Source organism: Podarcis muralis, chromosome 14 (genome assembly GCF_964188315.1).
Source record: "Podarcis muralis chromosome 14, rPodMur119.hap1.1, whole genome shotgun sequence".
NCBI lineage: Eukaryota > Metazoa > Chordata > Lepidosauria > Squamata > Lacertidae > Podarcis > Podarcis muralis.
The window spans coordinates 55,041,282-55,066,334 of NC_135668.1; the positions used below are offsets into that span (position 1 = coordinate 55,041,282).

At 55.4% G+C, this 25,053-nt stretch overlaps 3 protein-coding genes across 3 annotated transcripts; 2 read left to right on the top strand and 1 right to left on the bottom strand.

The window, feature by feature from the left end:
* Window positions 1-37: 37 nt before the first annotated feature.
* LOC114584272 (uncharacterized) lies at window positions 38-8,991 on the bottom strand. The gene is made up of 4 exons (XM_028705970.2): window positions 8,246-8,991; window positions 3,177-3,293; window positions 1,639-1,861; window positions 38-286 (listed from the first exon to the last, which is right to left on the bottom strand). Exons 1-4 carry the CDS (start codon window positions 8,989-8,991, stop codon window positions 143-145), a joined length of 1,230 nt encoding a protein of 409 aa, XP_028561803.2. The 3' UTR covers window positions 38-142.
* Window positions 8,851-17,047, top strand: PGAP6 (post-GPI attachment to proteins 6). Its single transcript, XM_028705968.2, has 13 exons — window positions 8,851-9,110; window positions 10,664-10,841; window positions 10,961-11,168; window positions 11,416-11,549; window positions 11,670-11,929; window positions 12,104-12,429; window positions 12,529-12,622; window positions 12,745-12,868; window positions 13,099-13,232; window positions 13,612-13,790; window positions 14,148-14,294; window positions 14,917-15,033; window positions 15,365-17,047. Exons 1-13 carry the CDS (start codon window positions 8,990-8,992, stop codon window positions 15,659-15,661), a joined length of 2,319 nt encoding a protein of 772 aa, XP_028561801.2. The 5' UTR covers window positions 8,851-8,989; the 3' UTR covers window positions 15,662-17,047.
* A 1,921-nt stretch (window positions 17,048-18,968) lies between these two features.
* On the top strand, window positions 18,969-23,291 carry MRPL28 (mitochondrial ribosomal protein L28). The gene is made up of 5 exons (XM_028705283.2): window positions 18,969-19,382; window positions 19,636-19,788; window positions 20,078-20,212; window positions 22,035-22,121; window positions 22,631-23,291. Exons 1-5 carry the CDS (start codon window positions 19,089-19,091, stop codon window positions 22,724-22,726), a joined length of 765 nt encoding a protein of 254 aa, XP_028561116.2. The 5' UTR covers window positions 18,969-19,088; the 3' UTR covers window positions 22,727-23,291.
* Window positions 23,292-25,053: the final 1,762 nt, after the last annotated feature.

Genomic DNA, 25,053 nt, shown 5'->3' on the forward strand with positions numbered 1-25,053 from the left:
TGGCACCACAGAATTGACCAGGCATCCAGGACAGAGGTCCAAAAAGTAAATGCTGCCCTCTTTATTCCATCAATACAAATGTAAGAAGGGGAGGGGGGAAGAGAGCGGGGAGCAGGGTACCCGGGGGATGCCCCTCCTTTCTCTAGGGCGGAAGGGGGCGACTGTAGGCGGCTTCTACTTCTGCAAAGACGGCGTCAAAGAACTTTTCCCAAGAGAGCTTCACGTCGTTGGTGAACTCATCTGCCAGGAGTTCTTGGAAAACGCAGAGAATGGTCTGAAACAGAAGCTGGGCAAGGAGGGCACCATTCAGCGGGTAGCTTGGGATGCATTCCCAGTGACCCCCAAGGCTCTAACCACTAGGCTCCCTTTCCAAAAGCCCCTGCTTGAGCGCCCCATAGATTCCCTGCCTGGCTCAGCCTGCAGGAGACAGCCCCAGGAGAGGCATTAAGCCTGAAGGGGGGAAAGGGCAGCGGAGGAAGCCTGTGGTTTCTCTTGTGGCAAAGGGCAGTGCTGAGGAAGCCCAGCTGGGCTCCCTGTCTGGCCCCTGAGCCATTTCCCCCCATGCTGTGCCCACCTGCCCCACACCTGATGCCACCTGTGCCGGCAGGTGTGGCCAGGGAAGAACACAGTGGCAAAGGGATGCTTGCACGCTTTCATGGGGCCTCCTTGCAGGGGAAGCTGGCTGGCAGCTCCAGTCAGCTGGGGTGGCTGCGCCAGGGAGTTCCTCGCCTGGAAGGTCCTGTCTGGAGCCCCCTGGTGCCTTCAGTGAGACCTGCTTGGCTTGGCTTCAGAGCTCCCCATAGCCAGACTGGCTCTGCGGTGAGCCCCACTGATGTGGCCCCCTGACCTCAAGGCAATGCCAGGAGAGTGGCAGCTGGTGGCCTGCTGGGGATGCCAGGATCAGACCCAGGTTCCCCCCCTGTGGGATGTCTCTTCAATGATGCAGTCAAGTGCAACATTTCCTGTTGCCTAGAATGGTGGGCGCACGGGGGAACGTGGCTCCAGACCGGGGGGGGGGGGGACTTCCTGCCATACCTGCTCTGGAGCCTCCTCCCCCTGAGTGTGACCAGGTAGATGGGCGTGACCTTAGCAGACCCTACAAAAGGGCTAGCCATGCAGGCATCTTCCTCTTGGGCTCTCTGATGGCTCTTAGCCAGCAGCACATGGCTCATCCTTACAGAGGGACGAAGCCACAAGGTGGAAAGTCTGAGGCCCAGCTCAGACCTCTTTTCTCTACAAAGGTAACTGTAGCCGAAAGATAGAGCCTGCCTTCAGAATTCTACGGTGAACTGAATGTAAGTAAACTTTACCCTTACTTTTAAACAAGACTGTTGTGTTGTTATTATTATTTTAAGCGGGAAATAAAAGGGGAAACTTACCAGCAACAATCCCGACTGGCTTGCATAACTTCAATGATTCTAACGAATCCATCAACTTGGCAGTGCGCAAGGGAATGTGCTTGCTCACTAGTGAGCGAGGAGGGATGTTTAATCAATATATCCTCTCCTACTTTCCTCAACATTCCCACACCCCCTATCCCCCCCCCTCCTGTTGGAAGGATCCCAGCTGCTCCGAGGGCAAGCTGCCAGCCCAGCGGCTCCTGTGTCCTCCCTGCTTGCTCGCCCCCCCCCCCCATACCTGGAACATCCCTGACGGCACTTGGTGGACGTTCTTGTGGTTATCCACCAGGCGCTCCAGCAGCCGGCAGCCCTGCTTCCGGTTGTCCAGGTTTTCAACCAGCTGGTTGAGAGCCACCATGACCTTCCGGCCGTGGGAGCCCACCTCAGGGTCCCTCAGCAGGTCGCCTTCCGTTGGGATGTTCTTGAAGTACTGCTTGCTGTCAGGGTAGTCTGTGAAGAACCTGCAGGCGGAACAGCGAAGGCTCGCTTTGAGTGCAGAGCTCGGATTTTGTACTGACCCTTCTGAGTATCGCTGCAAAAGGCTGTGTGGGGAGCAGCATTGGACCCCCTTCTTAACCCCCCCCCCTTCTCTGGGCTGGCTGAGGAGGACAACATGGCCTCCAGGTCTGCAGAGTCTGCTTTGCTCAGGAGCTCTGTTCTTGGAAGGGTCTGCTGCCGGCTGCTCCCTCCCTGACCGCCCCACTTGATCCCCTGTGGATTTGGTTTGCACAGATGGTGCACTCACTCAACTCTGTCTGGTGGGTGGCAGTGATGCCCAGTGGCCTGTTTATTTCACTGGTCAAGAGGCCCCTCGACCACAGAAATCTCTGCTTCCAAACCTTGACAAAATAGCATTCACAGAAGTCTGATCTTGGTTGCCTTGCCCCTGTTCCTCCACCACTTAATTCCAGAAAGGAATTTGTTGATGGCTTTCAACCACACACCCATCTGGGACAGGAAACTGCCTCCTGTCACTTTCTCTGCTCCTGGGAGACAACGGCACCCTCGACTTCCCCTGCCTTCTGTCTCTTTTTGTCTCTGATGTACACCCAAGTAACACCCAAAGGACCCTGAGCGAGTGGAAGAGGAGGAGGAGGAGAGGATGGTGCCCTCCATCTCCTAACTCTTTCTAAAAGCCATTCTGATCTGGCTCCAGGAGGTGCTCAGGTCTCCTAAATTGGTGAAATCAAATTATGTGAACACTTAGAACTAGAAAAGATGACAGAGGCAATCGGAAACCAAACAAACCAAAAGTTCAAAACTGAATGGGAGTGTTTCAGAGTATATTTAGGGGGGAAAACATTGTTCCCAAACAAAATCCTTAACATGCCTTGGTTAACTTTTGCAAATTAGATAACAGACAGATAATGTACGTCATGTAACAGCAATGAGCTAAAAAGAATTAAGGGCCCGCCGGGAGGTGGAGGGAAGTCATTTTTGAAGTATGCATGTAGAAGTGTTACTTGATGTTGATTATTATTTTTCTTTATGTATGTCAGGCATCCCAAACTTGGCCATCCAGCTGTTTTGGGACTACAACTCCCATCATCCCTAGCTAACAGGACCAGTGGTCAGGGATGATGGGAATTGTAGTCCCAAAACATCTGGAGGGCTGAGTTTGGGGATGCCTGATGTATGTTAATGTTTTTTGAGTAATGAATGGAAATAACAGTACTAATAAGCAAATTTAATAAAGGATATATTTATATACATATGAAAAAGAGAAAGGCCAGGCTGGGAGAAATTGCCCCAGGCCAACAGACCGCAGCACCAGACCTGATGATAATGAGCCTGCCATTCGCTTCCGCGTCCTCAAAAGCCTTTAGCCAGCACGTTTGAATGTGCAGCTGCTGTCGCTCTGTCAGAGGCACCATGGGCTCCAGAATGGGCAGCCTGGGGAGGGGACAAGGAGGAGGCAGGTGAGCTGGGCCTCAGGACCTTGGATTCACCCACAGACCAAAATGGACCTTTCTGCCTGAGAGCCTGGGCTTGGAGGCCAGCCAGCAGCAGCCCCTGGGACCCTGAGGGGGAGGCAGGCCCTGGTTCCTTCTGCAATTCCAGGTGGGCCTCGGTGGTGCTGATGGAGGACCTTTACGGCAAGGAGGGCAGCGGGATTGTGTGCCTAAGATTCTCCCGCTTTTTTCATCCTACTTTCATACAGAGTTTGTGCAGAGCAGTAGAAATATTACTGATACGCCAAACCTACATCAAGGCACAGTCACTGAGAGCTCCGACTCCTTTTGAATTATTGTTGGGATTTGCTACGAAGGCAGAACAGGGTTGGGAGTCCAGACTCTAAAGTATGCTAATCCTAGTGGATATGGGTACAGCAGATGGCTTAAGGCAGATGTGGGAAGCTGATTGGCAGATGACTATCAACAAAGAGGTGTGGACCTCAATGTGCAGAAGGGAATTTCCTTTTAAATCAGCCTTGGCCTCAACAAGAAAATGGCCTTGCATACCTATACAGTTAGCCCTTACTCGCTCCTCCTACTCGCCTGGAGGAGACCAAGAGGAGATATTAGAGACATCTTCAAGTATCTGAAGACCTGTCACATGGAAGAGGAAGCAAGCTTGTTTTCTCCTGCTCTGGAGGGCAGGACTTGAACCCATGGCTTCGAGTTACAAGGAAGGAGATTCTGACTGAACATCAGGAAGACCTGACAGTAAGAGCTGTACCTTTCAATTCTAATTCTATGGCTAAACTGCTGGAGTATCTCCGGTTCTAACCAAACCATGTGGTGGATGTGCGGGAAAGTGGCTCAGTTCTGGAAGGAAGCATTTGTCCAAATACAGTGGTACCTCGGATTACATACGCTTCAGGTTACATACGCTTCAGGTTACAGACTCCGCTAACCCAGAAATAGTACCTCGGGTTAAGAACTTTGCTTCAGGATGAGAACAGAAATCGTGGCAGCGGGAGGCCCCATTAGCTAAAGTGGTGCTTCAGGTTAAGAACAGTTTCAGGTTAAGAACGGACCTCCGGAACGAATTAAGTACTTAACCCGAGGTACCACTATAAAAGCAACTACCAGACAAATGCCTCTAAATGTCTGGAGCTGGCTCTCCGCAATCTTTTTACAGGAGGGAATATTAACTTACAGCTTAACCCTTTAGTAAATCTTTTTCCAGCAGCCAGGCTCATAAGAACACGATACGGGAAGAACTTCACGGAGGTTTCTCTGACAAATTGGTTCAACTAAGTACGGCGAACTGAACTTGTGGGCGTATAAAGCAATAAAATAAAATTGCCACAAGGCTCGAGGCACAAAGATTCTCTTGCAGCTGATTAGCTCAGCTTTATTATGCACATGGCTAAATATAAACTCCCTTCACATTACAAAACTTTTTGGTTACCTTAAACAGTTTTTTTGCCTGCCATACAAACAGAATTTGTTTTGATAAGAACTTACTATGCTATTTGTTTGTTATTCTGCATGTGCTGTCTAAACCCCAGCTTCAGGGTTGGGCTGAGATATTTAATGATTTATCTATATGACGTTGTTATATGTTGAAATAATACAAATTAGTTAAAAAGTGGGGACTTTTAAAAAGAACTCACACACACACAATCTGCACGGTTGCTCTGTAGAATTTGCTCCCACAAGATGTATTAATGGCCAGCAGCTTCGACAGCTTTAAAAGAGGGATGGGGAAATTAATGGAAGATCGCCATTGCAGCTAGCGGCCATTATGTTCTACTTCCACAACTGGAGCTCATTTGTCTCTGAATTCATTGTTGGCGAGAGCAGTTTTGCACTCGGGTCCTGCTGCCGGACTTCCCTTTTGAGACATCTGGTCGGCCACTGTGAGAACAGGAGGCTGGACTATGATGGCCTTAAATTTGTGCTTCCAGATTCATGGCACTTAAGAGGGCATTGTGAAAACTTAAAATTGTGTTATGAGCTGTATTGTACTCATCTATGGCACGGCCAAGATCAAGTTCTTTTTATTCCACTTTCCAGGATGTAGTGCAGTGGTCAGCCAACCTTTTCAGCAGGAGGCCAGTCCACTGTCCCTCAGACCTTGTGGGGGGCCGGACTGCATTTTTTTAAAAAAATGAACAGATTCCTGTGCCCCACAAATAACCCAGAGATGCATTTTAAAGAAAAGCACACATTCTACTTGTGTAAAAACACACTGGTTCCTGGACCATCCGAGGCCAGATTTAGAAGGCGACTGGGCTGGATCCGGCTCCCGGGCCTTAGTTTGTCTACCCATGATGTCGTGCATACAGTTCTGGTTACCTAAAAAATATTTTAAGGAGAGGGCAGTGGCTGGAGGAGCAAGTTCCCCAAAAGGAAAGAGAACAATTTGAGTGCCATCAGGCCGAGACAGCTCAACAGGAACCACTGCTACAGTCACAGAGGCCAGGGGTGGGGAGCGGGTGTGACGAAAAATTTGGTTTTGCTGGACAGGTTTCTTTTTTCTTTCTTTCCTTGCCAGCAAATGGTTCACAAACAGCAGCCTCTGACGGGCTGTGGTTCCAGGAGGGAGAGTTTAAAAGGAGAGGATCTGAAGAGAGACAGGGAGGTGTGGTTGGAATTGAGGGTGGAGAGGTTGGGAGACAGGTAGGGAGACAGGTGGAGATAAAAAGAGGGAAAGGGAGAAAGAAAAAGAAAAAAAGAACTTCCTCTCTGAGCGTATTGTGAAGGAGTGTGTGTGGTGTCCTGTAGGAGGAATAGACCAGGATTTTACTGGGAGGCAGAGGTTGAGCCAGGAGAAGTAGGAGCTGGAAAGGAACAGCCTCTTTGGGACTCAATCCAGTCCAGAGGGGAGAGATTCTTCTGAGGAAAAGAAGGAACTCCCAGACCCAGTGAAAGGAGAGAGCCCTTGGGGCTATTACTTAAAGTACTTCGGGAGCTGGATTGTTAAAGGGGGTGGGTAACTGAAAGGAAGTAAGGTAAAGGGTAAAGGTACCCCTGCCCGTATGGGCCCTTGACAGACTCTAGGGTTGTGCACCCATCTCACTCAAGAGGCCGGGGGCCAGCGCTGTCCGGAGACACTTCCAGGTCACGTGGCCAGCGTGACAAAGCTGCAACTGGCGAGCCAGCGCAGCACACGGAAACACCGTTTACCTTCCCGCTAGTAAGCGGTCCCTATTTATCTACTTGCACCCGGAGGTGCTTTCGAACTGCTAGGTTGGCAGGCGCTGGGACCAAACAACGGGAGCGCACCCCGCCGCGGGGATTCGAACCGCCGACCTTTCGATCGGCAAGCCCTAGGCGCTGAGGCTTTTACCCACAGGCATTAAAGGGGGTGGGTAACTGAAAGGAAGTATCACCTTATAAAGCAGGCATGGCCAGACTCAGCCCCCCAGAAGGTTTGGGGCTACAATTCCCATCATCCCTGACCACTGGTCCTGTTAGCTAGGGATGATGGGAGTTGTAGTCCCAAAACATCTGGAGGGCCGAGTTTGGCCATGCCTGTTATAAAGGAACCAACTTAGAATGCAACCAAAAACAACTGAGGACGAGTTAAAGTAAAATAGCATTGTATTCCTGAAGTAACCTAAGTTTTTTGCATTTGTGTTATATACGATCTTACCTAAAATAAAATAATAATAATAACAATAAAATTTATTTATATCCCGCCCTCCCCAGCCGAAGCCGGGCTCAGGGCGGCTAACAACAATAAAACAGTACAAAAGTACAGCATAAACAACATTCTAAAATCATTCATTATAAAATTAATTAAATAAATCATTATTGTTTATTTAAAGAAAACCCACCTGAGACTCCAACTTACTAGTTATCCCCTCACAACGGTCCCCCACAGGATAATCCGGGTTGGAATTTTGAGAGAGAAAACCTTCAGGTAAAAGGGTTGTTCCGTGAGGTGGGGGCAAATTATCTGAGTGAGACGGGGCCCAACGGCTTGAGAGGGAAAAGTAGCTTGCTGTGTTTGTGCTATTGTTGGCAACTGCCTTGAACATCACTCGTCATGGGCTTGACTTACTAATAAAGTATACCTGCTGCAGGTATTTCTGTTAGATCAGGGCCCTCTTGTATGATGCTTGTTACCCATGTGGATTTTAATGAATAGCACAAAACGTTATGAGTCACAGGGTGGGTGGGAGATGCCATGGATTTAAAAAAGAGTACATTCGTAGGGTTTAGCTTATTTTTTAGTTGCTAACTTGTTAATATTGCTTCATAGATTATAAATGTCTACTTGGTGATCTGTTAATCACATGACCTATGCTGCATTTATGATGTTTAGCTTATTTTTTAGTTGCTGGTTTGATAATGGTGCTTTCATAGATTACAATTATGTTACGGACGATTTTCCATTTCCATTCCATTGCTGTACTTCTGTTACTGTTATGTATTGTTTGGGTAGAAAATGGCACCCAGTTGGCAACTTTAGAGTCTGTTTAGAAGAAAGGCAAGTGACATGGACATGTTCCCCCCTCTCTTCTGTAATAAATAAGAACTTGAGGCTACTCAATCAAACTGATTGGCAGCAAATTCAGAAGAGAGGCCAGTTCTTCTTTAGGGAAGTTTTTAATGACTGATGTTTTGATGTATTTTTAATCTTTTGCTGGAAGCTGCCCAGAGTGGTTGGGGAAACCCAGCTAGATGGGCGGGGTAAAAATACTACATCATCATCATCATCATCATCATTATTACTACTACTACTACTACTACTTCTTTACACAATGTGCCATTGGTGCGATCTATCTGCACGGACTCCCTTGGCTTAAAAGGCGAGGAGTCAAATCCACGGAGAAGCGCTCTCCGCAGCGCCAGGCAGGCGTCTCAGTGGAGCCTCCCTGCTCGGGCGCAGTCCACCTGTTCGGCTCCCTCCCTTCCCGGGCCCGGCCCCGTCCCTACCCCACTCACTCGGGGGGCGCCCTGGATCCGGAGCGCCCGGGGGAAGCCATGCCTCTGCCGGGCCGGGCCTCGCTCGCCCACCACCGAACTTTCGACCGGCAACGGCCGCGGGGGGCGGTTGGGGGGCGCTTCGCGAGGCGCGCCGGGGAGACGCTGCCGCTCGCCATGGGGGGTGGGGTGCAAAGCCCCCCGGGGCTCCCGTCGGGGGCGAGCCGGGGGAGGCCCCTTAGGACCCGCTGGCGCGGGGCTGCCCCCCAAAGGGCCAGGGGGCTCCGCGCAAGAGGCGCACGCGCGCCGGCTTCCCGGCGAGGCCCCGGGGATGGGCCCCTCGGCTGGGGGCCCGGGGCGGAGAGGAGGGCCGGGGGCGCCGCGCATCCCTCGGTCCCGGCAGGCGCGAGGAGGGAAGCGGCGGCGGCGGCCTCTGCGGAGCTCCCTAGCCGCGGAGCTCCCCGTCCCCGGGCGGTGCAGCGGTGCCAGGCTCGGCGGCGGCGGCGGCCGGTGGCTCGTGCCCGTGTCCGGGAGGAGGGCGGGGCGCAGCCAGCAGCAGCAGCAGCGGCCGAGGCGCGCGCCCGCAACCGCCTCCCTCCCTCCCCCTCGGGTGTCCCCGTGACGTCAGCGCCCCGCCAGGGCCGGCCCGGGGCCTCCGCGGACGATGGCGACGCAGGAGGGCGAGGAGGAAGGCGCTCCGGGCTGAGGCGCGCCTGCTGCTGCTGCTGCCGGCTTTCTCTGGCCCCGGGGGCCGCCGCGGCTGCCATGGCGCCCGGCCCGCTGGTGCTGGCGCTGCTGGTGCTCCTGGCCCCCGCCGACCCCTCACCGCCGCCGCCGCCCGCCAAGGAGGTGCGGAGCAGCAACGGCGGAGGCGGAGGTCCCGATGGTAAGTAACGGACGGAGGCAGAGCCACTTCCCGGAGCCGCACTGCGTAGGAGCGGGACGGAGTGGCACTCTGCGCACGCCTAGAGGACCGCTGCTCCGACGCCTTCTGCCCTGGGGTGTGTGGACCGTTTCCCTCTTGCTGACCCGACAGCACTGAAGAGAGAGAGGGGTTCCCACTTTCTACAGGGGCCGCCCCCCCCAGCTTTGGATGCGCGCTCGAGTTTGAGCCCGAGGAGGGGCGCAAGGAGCCGTTCAGCCCGGGCGCAGGTGGCCTTGAGCGACCTCGGGGAGAGGCCCGCGGGCCGCCCCGTCTTCAGTCTTCCAGCGTTTGCTTTGAACCCCGGCCCCTTTTAGCCCCGGAGCCAGAGAGAAGGCGCTTGTGGGGTCCCCAGCAGTCATTTGGCGAAAGGGCCCCCTCCCATCCTCGGTTTGCCTGGGGGGCCGCCGTGTTTTCGTCTCCCACTTGGGGAAACGGAAGGTTCGTCCGGTTCTGGCTTGGGGCGGGGGGCGGTGCCGCGATGGAAAAGCGCCGCTGCCAGGCTGGGGCGGCGCCCGGGTCACGGAGTCCTTGCTTCGCCCGGGGAGGCCGATGGCGCAACGCCCGCTTCCCAGTTACCCGCCGGGCAGCCTTTGCCTTTCCAGCGAATGGCGCGGGCGGCGGGGCGGGACGTTGGCTGAGCATCACTTGTGCGCGTGGAAAAGCGGCGGAGGGGGTCTCTCTCCTCGCCGGATGAGCGTCGGGTGGCTGGACCGGTCAGGCAGGCTCCCTCCCTCCTTCCCGCCCGGCGGCCAGCCGGCTTGTCCGCATTCTCTCGCGTGTGCGCCTTGACTCAGCGCCCCCTGCTTCCTCTGCCTTGGGGGCGCCCCTGTGAGAACCAGCAACCCCCCCCCAGCGGATTCCTTTCCTTTTAGGGTCGGTCAGCTGAACCTCCACTTGATCTTGTTGTGTGAGGGGCTGAGCTCCTGGCTGCCTCTGTGCTGAGCTTGGGGTGCAGGGGGTTGGCATGGCACATCCTGCCCCTTCCCCATCCCTGCCCATCACACCTTTGTTTGTCAGTCACTGCGCTGTGCGCTCAGCAAACAGGCAGGTGCCTGGCACCCTGGTCCCCGTAGGCCAATCCCCTGGGCTTGCCGGCTCAGCCCTTTCAGGAAATGCCAGTCCTTGTGGCAGGCTGTGTGCCAAAGTCCACAGCTCTCGCTTGGCAGAGCTGCCTCCCCATGACCTCTCCTCTCCTGACCTCCCCTTGACCTTGCTGCACGGCAAGGCTGGGCAAGACCTTCCTGGTCTTCAGTGGGAAGGGGCAGGCAGCAGCCCAGCTTCTATTGCCTGGAGGCCAAAGAGCTTCTATTGCCTGGGAGCTCCTTGTGGGAAGCCAGAGACATTGAGGGGGGCACTGCCTGCCCCTTCATGCTGCTGCACTTGGCAGAGACTTGGGGGGGGGACTGGCTGCTGATGCCCCTGTGGTGGGAAGCACCACCTGCCCAAGGCTGGCTGGACCTGAATTCTTTCCCCTGCACAGTTCCTGACGCCCTGCCCCCTACTCTCCCCCGCAGACCGGTCCTTTGTGGCGGAGTATTTCGTCCAGGGCGCCCAGAAGCTCTCCTTCTACAGCTGGTATGCCAACGCCCGGCTCTTCCGCTTCCGCGTGCCAGAGGATACCGTCCAGCTGCGCTGGCTCCTTCAGGCGTCCCAGGGAAGGGGTCCCGACTGCGGCAGCACAAACGTCACCGTGTGCGTACCTACCCCCCCTTCTCCCTGGGAGCTCAGCCTGCCGGCTTCCTCCTGGAAAGAGGGTGGCCGTCTCCCCTCCTTCTGCCCCACTCACCCCTGTGTCTCCTGCTGCCTTCCAGCCACTTCCGCCACGGTGCCCCTCCTGTCATCAACCCCCTGGGCACGCAGTTCCCGGCCAACACAAGCGTCCGCCTCGCCTACAATCTGACCACGACTCTGGCCACGCTGGTGCAGAACACCACCTTCATCAATGTCACAGGACCTGCCGCAGGCGACTGGTTCATGGTGGCCCACCTGCCCAAGGCCGCAGGGAAGATTGAGGTGAAGGTGAGAGCAGGCCGCCTCCTTGGCTGGAGTCTGTGGTGGTGGGGACGGACGGACAGGGGAGGATCCTGCAGCTGCTGCATTGGGACTTGGCTGTGCCCGACCTGGCAGTTTCTGGAGGATCTTCTGCTGTGCCCAGGGCTGCAGGTGGAGGCCCCTGAATGTCCCCTTGTGCCAGGTGTGGCCTCTTCCTGCCAGCCACGGTGGTCCAGGAGGCTGGCAGTGATGCGTCCCTCCTCCCTCCCTGCAGGGCATCTCAACGCCATGCACCTACAGCTTCCAGCCGGACATGTTTGTGCTGCGCGTCATCGACTCGCTGATTCTTGAGCCCGACACTCCTGCGCAGCAGACCATTGCCCAGCCCGCCAGGCCCCTTCATGCCAAGTGAGTTAAAGCAGGCGAGAGGGTGGGCCCGGTGAGTGCCCCCCATCTCCCTGGGCACCAAGGCCTGCCATGTCCTGGCCAGCGGGAGTCAACTGCTCCCCCCTCTCTTCCCCCCTGCAGGATCTTTGTCCCCGGCTACAGTGCTGCGCTGCACTTTGAGCTGGGCGGCTGCAAGGTGAACACTTCAAGCCCCTGCGCCCTCCGTGTCACACTGGGCTCTGCCACGCTGCCTTCGCGCTCCCAGAAGGTGCTCAACTGCTCCGGGGACTGCAGTGGCGTCCTTGCTTCACCGCCGTGGGAGAAGTGGCTGCCCATCACGGTGGAAAGCCTCAGCGGCCCTGGGACCAGCGTCTCCTTTCAGCTGAAGGCCTCCTTCACAGGTGTGTGCCAGCTGCGAGAGGGGGGGGCAAGGGCAGGGTGCCAAGCTGTGTCAGCTCGCCAGTTCCTGAGTCTCTGCTGCGGATGCCCTAGCTTTGGGTCAGGGGGTGGGTTGCCCTGCCCTGCAGCCTTCTCGTCCTGAGGCCCTCGCTGACCTTGCGCCGTGTCCTTTGCAGTGTGCAAGCCTGACAGGGCCAGCTCCTTCCTCAGCTTCTATCACAGCCTGAACCGGAGCCAGGAGGCACCTTTGCCGGGAGGAAGTCCCAACGCCACCCTGCTCACGGGAGCCGGGGCAGCGCATAACCCCCTTGGCCAAAGCAGCCGCTGCCTGCGCAACCAGCCTGTCATCCGCGAAGACCTGGACGTGGTGTCTCTGCATTTTCGTGTCCTTGGAGACGTTGGTGTGCCTGTGCAGGCCGAGCCCCCAGCTTTGCTCCTCTTCAACCTGAACTCGGGCATGGATAGCGGGGGGACCCTGGTGCTGAATCTGGCCCTTAACCAGGTAAGAGGGTTGACCTGGCACTGCCCCTCTTGGGGCACTGAAGCCGGACTGCTAGGGGAGAGGCGCCAACTGAGTCTCTTTCCTGCTTTGTCCTTGCAGACCGACTGGAGCCTTGGGAATGCCTCGGTGTGGGCCTGCTTGAGTGCCAGCTCCCCTGTGCTCTCTGTGAATGCCACGAGGGGCTGCCACACAGGTATGGTTCTCTGCTTGTTGCACCCGAGCTCTGGGAGGGCATTGACACTGGCAGGCTGGGTGCTGGTTGCTGACAGAGTGTGGGCACTAACGGAAGGCCTGCCTCTCTTCCCTGCCCCACAGCTTTCTCCCAAGGCTATCCGCTGAACGTATCCACCTCTTCTCCAGACGCTACACTCATCATCCCGTACCCAGAAACGGCCAACTGGTTCCTGTCCCTGCAGCTCCTCTGCCCGGAGGGTGTGGGGTGAGTCCTGTCACTCTGGTGCTGCTAGCCATACGACCAGGGCTGGGCCTTTGCTGCAGTAGCGGTGGCAGAAAGGCCTCTGGGGCCAGGGTTCCTGAGCATCTCTCAGGCAGGGGTTTCTGCCACCTGGTCCTCACCTTGCCTTGGGCATCTCTGCCTTTGCATGTTGGTGCCAGGTGGGCTCAGCGTCCTTGGCGGCACATGGGCTCTGTCTCTCTCTCTCTCTGCAGGGAATGTGACAAAGCCAAAGCCCAGGTGTCCGTTGTGACCTTGCTCAGCCCCTGCTTCGATAACTGCGGGACGTATGGGCAGTGCAGCCTCCTGGGCCGCAGTTACCCTTATGCCGGGTGCAGCTGCAAAGCGGGTAAGAGCTTCTCTGGACTGCCTGGGGCCGAGGCCACCAGGGCCTGTCCCTCCTCTACCCTCCTTTCCTCCCCTTTGGCTTCCTTCCCTGGGCAGGGCCAGCCATAAGCAGCACCTGTTCTCCTCATGCCTCACATGCCCCAAGCCCAGAGTGAAAAGGCCACGGGGTGGTATCCTGCACACCGGTCAGCCCCTTAGAGAGTGAGCCTAGCTGGAGGGGGCCCATCCTGGGGGCTCTGGGGGATGCTGCGCAAGATGGCAGCCTTAAGGATGGGCACTCCACTTCCCACCTGGCAGAGGCTGCGTTGGTGCGATGGGCTTTGTTCTTTTGATGTGATGCTCCCAATAGGTAACCCTGCCTCCCCTTCCTCCCCTGGCAGGCTGGAGTGGCTGGAGCTGCACGGAAGACACCAAGGCCCAGCCCGTCGGCACGCAGATCCTGGCCACGCTCCTGCTGACACTCAGCAACCTCTTCTTCCTGCCAGCCATCGCTGTTGCGCTTTACCACTACCACCTGGTGGAAGCCTCCGTTTACGCCTTCAACATGTTCTTCTCCACCGTAGGTCCAGGCTTCCCCCTCAGCGGGATGGGTGCTGAACGGGATCTCAGCCACCCGTTGGGGTGGGGCAAGGCCCAAGCAGGCCCTTCTCTGGGGAGCAGGGCAAGCAAGCCAGCCCAACCCTCCACTTTCTCTGCCTGCCTCTTTCTGGTAGTGGGGCGGCTGGGGAAAAGCGGAGGGCTCCTTGATCCTGGTTCAGTGCCCCTTGCACTGCCCTGTAGCATCCTCAGGCTGCTGTTGTGGTTGTGTGCCCAGTGGGGCCCTGGCACCTCCAGACTTTGGGCTCAGGTGGCTAAGAGCTGCACAGTGGGAGTGGTGCCTTCTGACTGGCACCTTCTCTCCCCTCTGTGGCTACAGTTCTACCATGCCTGTGACCAGCCCGGCATTGCAGTGATGTGCATCATGGATTACGACACGCTGCAGTTCTGCGACTTCTTTGGCTCTGTGGTCTCCATCTGGGTGACCGTCCTGTGCATGGCTCGACTGGAGAAGACCCTGAAATATGTACGTTGGGGGCAAGCAAGCAAGAGGGGTACTGCATGGGAGGGGGCTGTTGTTTGCAGCAAGCCCCGCTAAAGCCAGGGCAGGCCCAGTCCTGAGCTCACACCTTGAATGTCGCCAGCACGACTTCCCCTGGGGCAGGAGGCTCTGAATAATAAACAAAATGGATGCAAGAAAATGAACGCTGTGCATTTGCCCTGTGTATCTTGCGGGTTTCCCATCCTGGTGTTGCCAGGTGGACTGAGAGCCAGAGTTGGGCCAGAGAGGCGGACAGGCAGGCTTCCAGTCTTCCTGGGCGTCCGCTGCAGTTTCTCACTGAAAAGCAAAGGTGTCAGTGGGCGTTAGAAAAGGTAAAGATGCCAGCAGCATGGCCAAATGTCCCAAAGGCGGCAGGGGCTGCATGAGGACTTGAGGCCCCATTTGGCCAAAAGGCAGAATGCAGAGTTCAGAAACGAACTATCTCAGCAGGGTTTTGTGGCTGGGAGCTCCTGTCTTTGCCCTTGGCATCTTGAAGTGATGCCAGAAGGTGAGTTGGAGTGGCCCGGGCTGCCTTCCTCATCCACCAGCCACAGACTCCCAAGGAGGTTCCAAGGGCAGCTCTGACTTCTCCTCTCCTCCCTTGCAGGTCCTCTGTGTGCTGGGGACCCTGTTCATCGCCATGTCACTGCAGCTGGACCGCCGAGGGGTTTGGAACATGATGGGGCCCTGCCTCGTTGCCCTCCTCATCATGATTGCAGCTTGGGTAGGTGGCTCCTGCTCTCACCCTTTACAGATCAAGACTTGAGCATCTCCTGGCTCAGGTTGCAGCTCTTAGCAGTGGGCTGGGCAGAACCTGCAGCAGGTATTTTACCTTTAAGGTGTGGGCTTCCCCCGCCCTTAACTTCATCACCCATCATGCGCTTTTGGAGTGTAGCCAGCTGAAGAAAGACCCAGCTGACTTCTCCCAGAGCCTTGGGGTGGGTGGGTGGGTGCATCTGGTCTCGGTGGATGGGCAGAGCCCACATCTAGAGACCCTCTGTGGTTGCCCTCTGCCCCACCTGGGATGGCCCGTAACCCCCACCTTCCTCCTGCAGGTTCACCGTGGCGTGACCCGGCGCGACTGCTACCCGCCCTCCTGGAAGCGCTGGGCTTTCTTCCTCTGCCCTGGGATCACCCTGGCTGTGGTGGCCATTATGGTGTATGCCTTCATTCAGACCAAAGAGAACTACTTCTACACGCACAGCATCTGGCACATCCTGGTGGCCTCCAGCGTGGCCTTCCTCCTCCCACCTGGAGACAAGCTCCAGAATCCGTGGGACTGGTCCCGCAAGCTGCTCTGCCGCTACCAGATTTGCAAGAACGACCGCGAGGAGCTCTACGCGGTGACGTGACAGACTGAGAGGGGGCGGACTCTTGTGAGGCTCTGGCCCCAAGTGCCTCCCTCTACGCTTCTGGGTCGGCTTGCCAGCCGCTTTCTAGGGCCACTTGGGCGTGCAGGGAGAAGGCCAGGAGAGACCATCATGCTGGCCGGGTGAAGAACAGGGAGCTGCAAGGGTCCATAAGACAGATGGCTCACTAGTCTTCACCCTAACCTGAGAGGTCACCCACTCATGAAGCAGGTCTCTCCTCCAGTGGAAACAGCAGGGCTTTCTGGAGCCTTCCGGTGCATCGCCACAGCCTGCTTTTATTGAATCTGCGTGGCTGGGAACTGGGAACCAGGCAGTTCTGCAATCCTGGGAGTGGGGGTGGAGTGACAACTAGAGTCAAGTGTTCCTTGTGGGGCTTGTAGTGTGGTGGGCGATCACAAGACAGGAGGCTGGTGTGCAGCTCTTGGCACCCTCACTCCTGTTAATGTGGGAAGAAGAAACAGGGCTGCTCAAACCCGGGAGGGGCGTGTGAATGGTAAGAGTGCAAGGGACACACCTGGGCTGGGCGGGGAGGAGAGGCGTCCTTGCTGGCCGTGGTTGGAGAAACCATGTATTGCTCAGGGAGGTGCCAACTTTCTGTGTCCTGAACTAAAAAGCTGAGCTGGAGCAGCCCAGTTCTGTTCCTCTGCCTGTAGGTGCCAAGCGAGCTCTGCCACTCTTTGCCAGGCCTGAGACTGACTTGGTCACGTGATACTGCTGAATGAAAACCTCGTGGCACTGTTGCCATTCAGCGGTGTGCATCCACCAGCCAGGTTGTTCAAGATTCTTCAACTGCTGGTGGGCTTTGGACTTGGGTGCAAGCAGGGAGATCCTGTTCTTGCATCTTTCTCTCCACCACTTTGGGGCTACTCCCCCTGTTTTGGGGGAGCCACAATGAATGTAAAAGCCCTCAGCCAAATGACTGAGCTCTTTGCAGTCCCAGAGCTCTTAGTCCTTGTGGCCAGGCAAGAGCCCAGCACTGTTTGCTCACCTGTCTTCTGGCTCTCGCAGCTGGCACTGCTGGGCCAGGATAAGACCATGACAAACCCTTTTGCAAATGCAGACACAGGTGGAAGAGCCAGGGACTCCAGAGAGTTCTTTTAGCGCAATAACACACACTCCTGTTTGAAGGTCCTTAATTTGGGGTGTTTTTTTTTTTTTCTTCCCCTCAGTCACTGCAGGGCATGGAAGGGACACTAATCTTAAATGGGTAAATTGTTATTTTGTTGATTACCTCAGGAAGAACTTCAGCAACTGCAGTTCAGAAAGTTCTGTTAGTACCTTGTTAACTTTATGTTATACTTTGCCTTTTTGAAGCTGTTTAAATTGATTTAAGCTGTCATTTCGTTCAATTAAAAGTTATGCACACTGCGCTCCTTTGCCTTTGGTGCTTATTTCTAGCAATCTAATTAGAAGTGCAGGGAGTATGTCTGAAAACCATTTGAGCAGAAGCAGGAGGCAGCCCCCACCCTGCCCCACAGCAGACTGGGCAGCCTCCATTTTGGGACTCTTACCGCCACCTTGGACCTTGGAAAAGCTGCCTTCTGCTGGGTGGGGTGATCGCTGGCCAGCCACACAAAGTTTGCTTGGAGATGAGGGGGCTTCTTGCTTCCCTTCAGTGTGTCCCTCACTTCACAGGAGGTCTGGAGGGTGGTAACACGATAACGGGGCCTTTTCTGCAGGGCCTGCCTGCTTTAGGATGCTCTCCTTGGGGAGCCTCGCATGGCACCTTTTATTGCATATATTTAGGCGCCAGGTGAAAATGTTCTTCAGCCAGACATTTGACAATTTATGGCTTTCTAAAGTGTGTGGGGGGGGGGAACTGTCTTTCCCCCTTCCCTTTCCCCATTATTATATTCTGCATTTTGTGTTTTATGATGTAACCCGTCCTGTGGTCTTTTGATTAAGGGCAGTGTATGGTTGGTTGGGTCCATCTGTCTCTGGGGACAATGGAGGAATGCCCCCTTGGGGGTGAAGGCAAACTCCTGGAAGGTTGCAGTGCCTGCTGTGGTTGTAGAGACTGATACAGGAGAGACATGTTTTATTGCAGCAGGGGCAGATGAAGACATCTGGTTGTGCTGCACCACGGTGTTTCTTCTCTCTGTGCTCCTCTCAGCGGTCATTCCTCCTCTGGTCACTGCTATGGATGCACAATCTGACTGACTGTCTCCAGGCACTGTGGTTGTAGTAGGGAGCAGGTTGTGCTGTGGTCTAAACCACTGAGCCGCTTGAGCTCCCAATCGGAAGGTCGGTGGTTTGAATCTGGGGGTGAGCTCCCGTTGTTCTGTCCCAGCTTCTGACAACCTAGCAGTTTGAAAGCACACCAATGCAAGTAGATAAATAGGTACCACTGCAGCAGGAAGCTAAACGGCGTTTCCGTGTGCTCTGACACTCATCACAGTCCTCCATTGCACCAGAAGCGGTTTGGTCATGGTGGCCACATGACCAGGAAAGCTGTCCATAGACAAACGCTGGCTCCCTCGGCCTGAAAAGTGAGATGAGCGCTGCAACCCCATAGTCGCCTTTGACTGGACTTAACCGCCCAGGGGTCCTTCACCCTTTTTACTGTGGTTGCCTGCAAGGAATTCCCACATGGCAGCGTTGATATTGCCAGCCTTCATGTCCCATTTGCAGACATCTTTGTAACGCAGCGTTGGCCTGGTGCCTGAAGCCAGCTCCCGGCAGAGCACATCCTTGGGGATCCTGCCATCTTCCATTCTGCGGACGTGACCAAGCCAGGTAGATGTCGCTGAGACAGGAGTGGGAACATGCTGGGAATGTGGGCTTGGGAGAGCACATCTGTCCTGCCATGCGATGCCCAATTTTCCTGACGCAGCACATAAATTTAATAATAACCATAGATTAATACACCATAATGATAAGAGGGTTTGTGACCCCCTTTCCTGCTTCAGTCATTTAAAACTGATGACGAAACCAACACTCGTCACTCTCGGCCCGCCTCGCGGGGTTGTTGTGCGAGGACGAGGTGGAGGGCGGGGGGGGGAGAGAAGCGCAGCTCCCGCCCCCGCCTCGAGCCCCCGGGGAAAGCGGGGCGCGGCGGAGCGACGAGGAGGCCCGGACGCCGCCGACCCCCGCGCGCGGCCTTGTGGAGCGAAGCCCCTCGGATCCTCGCAGGCCCGCTGCCATGGTAACGGCGTAGGGGCGGGACTCTCGGAAACGCGGCGCTCTGCTCCAATGAGAAACAAGCAGGAAGGACGGCCTTCTTCCCTCCCCGTCTGGCGGCCGCGCTTTGCTTCCGGGTCGGTGGTGCCCTGCGCCTGCGCGAGGCCGCTCTTGACCTTTGCCCTCGCTTTGGCGGAAGGAGCCTGCGCCGTGGCTCGGCGGGCGCAGACAGAGGCCTAGGGGACGCCCGACCGCCCTTCTTCGCCCTCTCGGTTCTTCCGGCGGCGGGATGCCTCTGCACAAGATCCCCCCGCGGCTGTGGGACGCGCTGAAGCTGCAGCAGGGCATCTACGCGCGCCTGCCGGCCCACTACCTCCGCGCGCTGCAGGAGGAGGCCGCGGCGCCGCCCCTCGCCGTCCACTGGAGGCCCCGAGGCGCCCAGCACGTGCGGAACCGCAGGACCGGCGACCGGGAGCGCGTGCAGGACGTGCCCGTGCCCGTCTACTTCCCTCCCGAGAGCCAGCAGGGCCTGTGGGGCGGAGAGGGCCTGGTGCGCGGCTGGCGCTACGCCCGGGGAGACAAGGTGCGCTGCCGGGCCGAGGGGGCTGGGCGGGCGGGTCCCGGCTCGGGGGCCTCGGGGGAAGGCCGGGGGGCGCGGGCCTCGCGGGGAGGAGGAGGCGCCTGGCTCCAGGACCCGGGGAGCCGCTGCTGCCGGTCCGTGGAAGCGACGCCCCGCGAGGTGGACCCGCCGGGCAGCGGGGCCTCCCGTTTGGTCTGAGCTTTCCCCTCCCAGCCGCCAGGATCTTGGCTGCATCTGCTCTTCCTTGTGTCCTCAGCTTGCCGCCAGGGTGAAGAAGATCTGGAAGCCGCAGCTCTTCTATCGAGATCTCTACAGTGAGATCCTGGATAAGAAGTTGACGATTACAGTCACCATGCGGACGATGGACCAGATTGACGCTGTCTACGGCTTTGATTATTACATCTTAAAGGTAGGTTTGTGGTGATAGCTTGACAGGCTGCTGTTCTGTCTGCAAGCGTGGGAAAGCCAATATGACAGCTATCAGATGAATACTTCATGATGGCCTTGAACGGTGTGGTGTGAAGCAGCCTTTGTGGGCCACGTCCCAGAGCTCTCCTTTGAGTGATGGAGGTCCTTCCTGAACTATTTGACAGAAGTCATAAGGACTGTCGTCTGCTTGCCATTGAAAGCCCCTCTTTGCCCTGAACATATCGGTGGAAACTGGTGACAAGCCGTTGCATCTTTCTCTGACCTCACAGACCCCAAAAGCTGAGCTGTGTTCTAAACTGGGAATGGACCTGAAACGCACAATGCTTTTACGACTTGCCCGCCGGGACCCTTCCCTCCATCCAGATGACCCAGCAAAGAGGGAGGCTATTTACGACAAATACAAGGTGGGTGTCTTCTTTTCCTTCAAGGGTCTGGAGGGGCCCATAAGTGGTCCGGTGGCATTCCTGTGGGAATGCTGTAGGACCATTTCAGTTCCCTCTCAGTTTGGTTTGGTCCAGGGAGCTATTGTAGTGGGTGAAGAGGCAGACCTACGAATCAGGAATCCCCAGTTCAGATCTTGCAGTGTTGCTTTAAGGCAGTGTTTCCCAACCGGTGTTCCGCGGCACAGTAGTGTGCCGCGAGATGTTGCCTGGTGTGCCGCTCCGGCGGCTCCTCTGCGGCGGCGGCTACAGCGGCAACCTCGGGCGGCTCCTGAGGCGGCGAAGGCGGCCCAGCGGCCGGAGGCGAAGACGGTTGCGGCTGCTCCCGACGCTCACCAGCGGCCTCCTCTTCCTCGCCGCTGCTGCTTCGCGGCTTCTCCTCCTCCGCCTTCTCCTTCTCCTCGCCGCCGCCTTTTTCGGGCTCCGGCTCCTTCTTCCCCTCAGGCTCCTCCGCGGAAGGCCCGTCCGGCAGCTCGGCCTCCGAGTCGCCGCTGCTGCTGCCGCCGCCGCCTCTTTCTCCTCCGCTACCGCCGCCGGGCTCTCCTCCTCCTCCTCCGGGCCCCTCGTCCTGGGCGGGCAGAGCGGCGGGGGTCTCGGCGGCTGCCGGGCTCTCCTGGGTCTCCTGCATGGGGGGCTACGCGGCCTTCCCGCTTGCCTCACACGCGCGGCGCACGAACAGGCAAGGCGGCGCGCTGGGCCGAAAAGGGGGAGGGAGGGGGCACAGAGCGCGCAGGGGAGGCGCCCTCTCGCCGGGCTATGTGCGCGAGAGCGGACCCGGCGGCGAGTCTCGCGAGAGGGGCAGGGACCAACTCGGCAGACGAGAGGGGGAAGGAACGGATTCCAAAACCGGTGTCTTGTATATGTTAATTTGTATATGTTAATTTCCTATGTTAATGGGCTAGGACAGGGTTTGCGATCGGTTAATGCCCAGTTATGCTTTCCCCCTAGGAATTAGGCGTTTCGGTCTTGAGGTACGCTCGCTTCACACCCCACTTGGAGGTTCCCCGGCAAGGGGGAGGGAAAAAAATTGAAAGTTACACTTTCGTGCGTCCCTTCCGGCGTGACGCTGCGCGCTGACGTCACGGGGCTGTAATGGTGGTGTGCCTCGAGATTTTTTTCATCAAACAAGTGTGCCTTTGCCAAAAAAAGGTTGGGAAATACTGCTTTAAGGGTTACAAATAGGGTAACATCTGTAGAATGCTTTAAATACATAATAGTAAATATTATTTCCCCACCCCAAGATGTCCACATTGGTTGGATGATTGTAGCAGCTAATTTTTTGCTTTTGAGCCAGCATCCATCATAATCTGCAATTGCTGTGAACACCAATCATCATTCTTGTAGCAACACTAAGGGCTGTAGATTGGTTATGAAAGCTTTTCTGTGCTTGCACCAATGCGTAAGGGCTAAGAGTCCCAGCTGTGCTCTGTATTTCCCACTTCCTAGAACTTGGCTAGAGGGACACATGGCACTGGTGGAAGTTGCATAGTTAGAGGGTGTAGAAAGGCCAGTATAACTGTTGATATGCCTACATATATAATGGCTGCTGTTACTGTCTTTCCACCCCTGGTAATGCAGAATCCAGTGGCATCTTCAGAAAGGCTGTAGTGACAAGTATAATAGAGCCCAGGATAGGGTTGGGAACCCCTGAAAAGCTGCCAGTCAGTGAACAATATGGTGGGCTAGTGGTCTGACATGGTACAAGGTAGTCTTCAATCTTGCTGTCTTTGCTGCCTCCCAGTGAGTCTCTGTGCTGAGAGCTAACGCGTGTTACCTTTGCATGCAGGAGTTTGTGATCCCAGAGGAAGAAGCAGAATGGGTTGGGCTGAGTTTGGAAGAAGCTGTGGAAAAGCAGCGACTCCTGGAGAAGAAGGTGTGTTTTCACCCTTTGTGTTTGTGGCCCAATCCCAGTAAAGTATTGTCTCTGGAACATCCACCTATGACCCTCAAAGCTGTGGAAAATAAGTGTGCTTTTTGCTTTTATGCCGAGGTGCAATACATTCCATTGCTAAGGTTTGCTGTCTATGGGACTACATGGAATATGCTCCTTTTGCTTAGTTATGGAGGGGTGGGAGGCATCTTAGTCGGACTCTGCAGATGCTAGACTGGCTCCTGTAATCACTGGTATCCAAAATGCTGTTGATTTCTCTCGAGGGCTGCTGTGATGCTTTGGATTGGCTCACACATAACACTAAGGCGTGTGTTACTTGGATTGTCCGAGTCCAGCCCAGAGGCTTCACGTTAGTAAATCAGGGTTTGTTTTGGGTTATAACCTGTGGTTAACATTGACCATGGCTTTGTTTTAATGTGCAAACCTAGCCTTTGTATAATCAGGTCTCTTCCTCATTGTGTTTTCCTCCCTGCCCCCAATCTTTCTCTCAGGATCCTGTTCCCTTGTTCAAAGTCTATGCAGAAGAACTGGTGCAGCAGCTTGAAGCACAGAAACTTTCTGAATCGGCTGAAGTGCAGAAGGTCTAACAGGAGAATCAAGCACTGTGAACTTCTCTTTGGGCTTATGTTAAACAGACCAAGGGATGGAACTTTTCCCCTGAGAGAGCTGGATCCAGAATGGTAATGTGCTCGCTGTCTGATACTTGTCATGTAAAGGCTGCTCTGCCCCCTGGACTTGGGAGGGGACTAGCTGCCTCGAGCTACCTCCTCACGTTCCATTCAGGATGCTTTTGCCGTAAAGAAAAGGAGGAGGCTTTCAGTTCATGGCTTCCCAGCTTCTCCTGCATGTTGCTGCTCAGCCTCTACACCTGCAGCCACCATGTGGTCCGTGATCCCCAACTTTGAGGCTGGTCGTCATGAGAGCCTTTTGCCACCAGGCTTTGGAGCACCCTGGAATGCAGAGACCCTCAGGTCTTCTCTCAGGTCCTCAGAGACCCTCAGGTCTTCAGGGCCAGACAGCAACATTTGCAGCAGAATACAAAAGCCGTCGGCTGACCTCTCTTGAGGAACAAGCCACATCCTGTAACCTTAATTAAGATCCAAAGCACAGCAGGAAAGAAAAGAATAAACGGCTTCTGAATTATTATTGAAACGGTGTAGTCTCTTGTTCTTTTTAGCTGGAGTAAGAAACCAAAGGGACAAAAGCTGGAGCGTTAGGAACTGGCTTGCTGTCTCCCCAGCTTGGAGGACTGTTGCTGTGTGGCAGACCTCTGAGCCCCTGGGTCCTTGCTTTCTGGAATGTCCCTCAAGCCCAGTTAAGGCACATGCCTACCAGGACATGGTGTGGCAAGGATACAATCCCATTCGCCCTCCCAGGCATGGACCAGGAAAGTGGCAGCAGCAGCCACTGGGAGAACCAGTGTGGGCAGCCTGGGCATCATCGGGGGTGGGGGGCGGCACGGCGGCTTTGTTTACAAGAGCAGCCAGAATTACTGTATGCAAACATCTGTTCTTGTCCTGAAGTCATCTGAGTTAAGCTTCAGTTGCCAAGTATCCTATGGCTCCTTAGTTTTAAATGAAAGAGCCACCTTGATGGGTCTGGCTGCAGTGTAATGACTCATATTTAGTTTAAAATTATACATCCCACTTTTCACCATTTTTTAGGGTGCAAAGTCGCTTACAGCAATAAACTACACAGTATACAACATTTAAAATGCTTAAATTTAAAATCTGAAGAATTTAAATAGCATGTGGGCCTGAAAGTTTCTACTCCAAATCCTGCCTTGCAGAATGTGCTCTCTCTCTCTCTCTCACACACACACACACACACGTGAGGATAGTATAGCTTGCCACAAAAAGGTGGTCATTGGCTGCTAGTCATGGCTCTGTACCACCTCCAGTGTTGGAGGTTGTTTGCCTCTTCACCTGTTTGTTACACTTGTTCTTCTCCCCACTTTCCCCTTTATCCTCACAACAACCCTGTGAGAGAGTCACTGGCCTAAGGTCACTGAGCAAGCTTTGTGGCTGAAAGGGAAATGGAACCCTGGCCACTCCAACCGCTGCCCCACCCTGGCTCTTGAGTAGCAGTTGCTTGGGGATACCAGTAAAGAGTGCTGTTGTGATCACGTCCCACAGGCATCTGCTTGTGAGTACAGGACTAGATGAGCCTTTGCAGCCAGGCTCTTCAGATGTGCTGATGTGAGCAGGGCGGATAGGAGAGCTTGTGGAGTATGGTAGCTTCTGCTTGCTGCCTCTGAGTGGCGTCTGCCAGATACCTCGGGGAGGCACAGAAACAGGGCCTTCATCATGGGTCAGACTTTGCTGTCTTGTCTAGCTGGTAATGAATGACAAGATACCTTGAAATAAGTGTTTCTGAAGTCATTTTTGTTATGGTCATTACAACATAGTTGACACCAGGTGGAGGAATCCTGTCTTTTCGTTTGGGGCCTGTTGCCTGCTGTTGCCTCTGATGTTTTTGTGTGTTTTGGGGGCTGTCTAAGAAATAACAGCTCCAGTCTCTAGTTCTACCATCCTCAAATTCCCTGATGGCCTCAGCTGTCCTTTTCTGCGAATTTTCCAATGCCAGGCTATCCTTTTTGAGACTCTCTCTATCTCTGTTGCCATTGCCTGCTCCAGATTCTCCAGATGCTCTCTGGAACATACCTCTCTGTGGCGTGGCTTCGATGGGTGGGAAGCCTCCTTGGAGAGCTGTTAGTGCTATGGAGGAGGCTCCTTTCTTCTCCTCCTCCTTTTCTCCTTTTCTTGGTGCAGCAGGTTCCATCCTTTGGCCTTTGCCTCCTCTCACTTTGCAGGAACTTACTTCAATGTCAGTTGTTGGCTGTTAGGGTTCCAGGTCGCCCTTCGTCTCATAGCATTTACCAGCCAAGGGCACTTCAGGGCTAGAAGATCCCTAT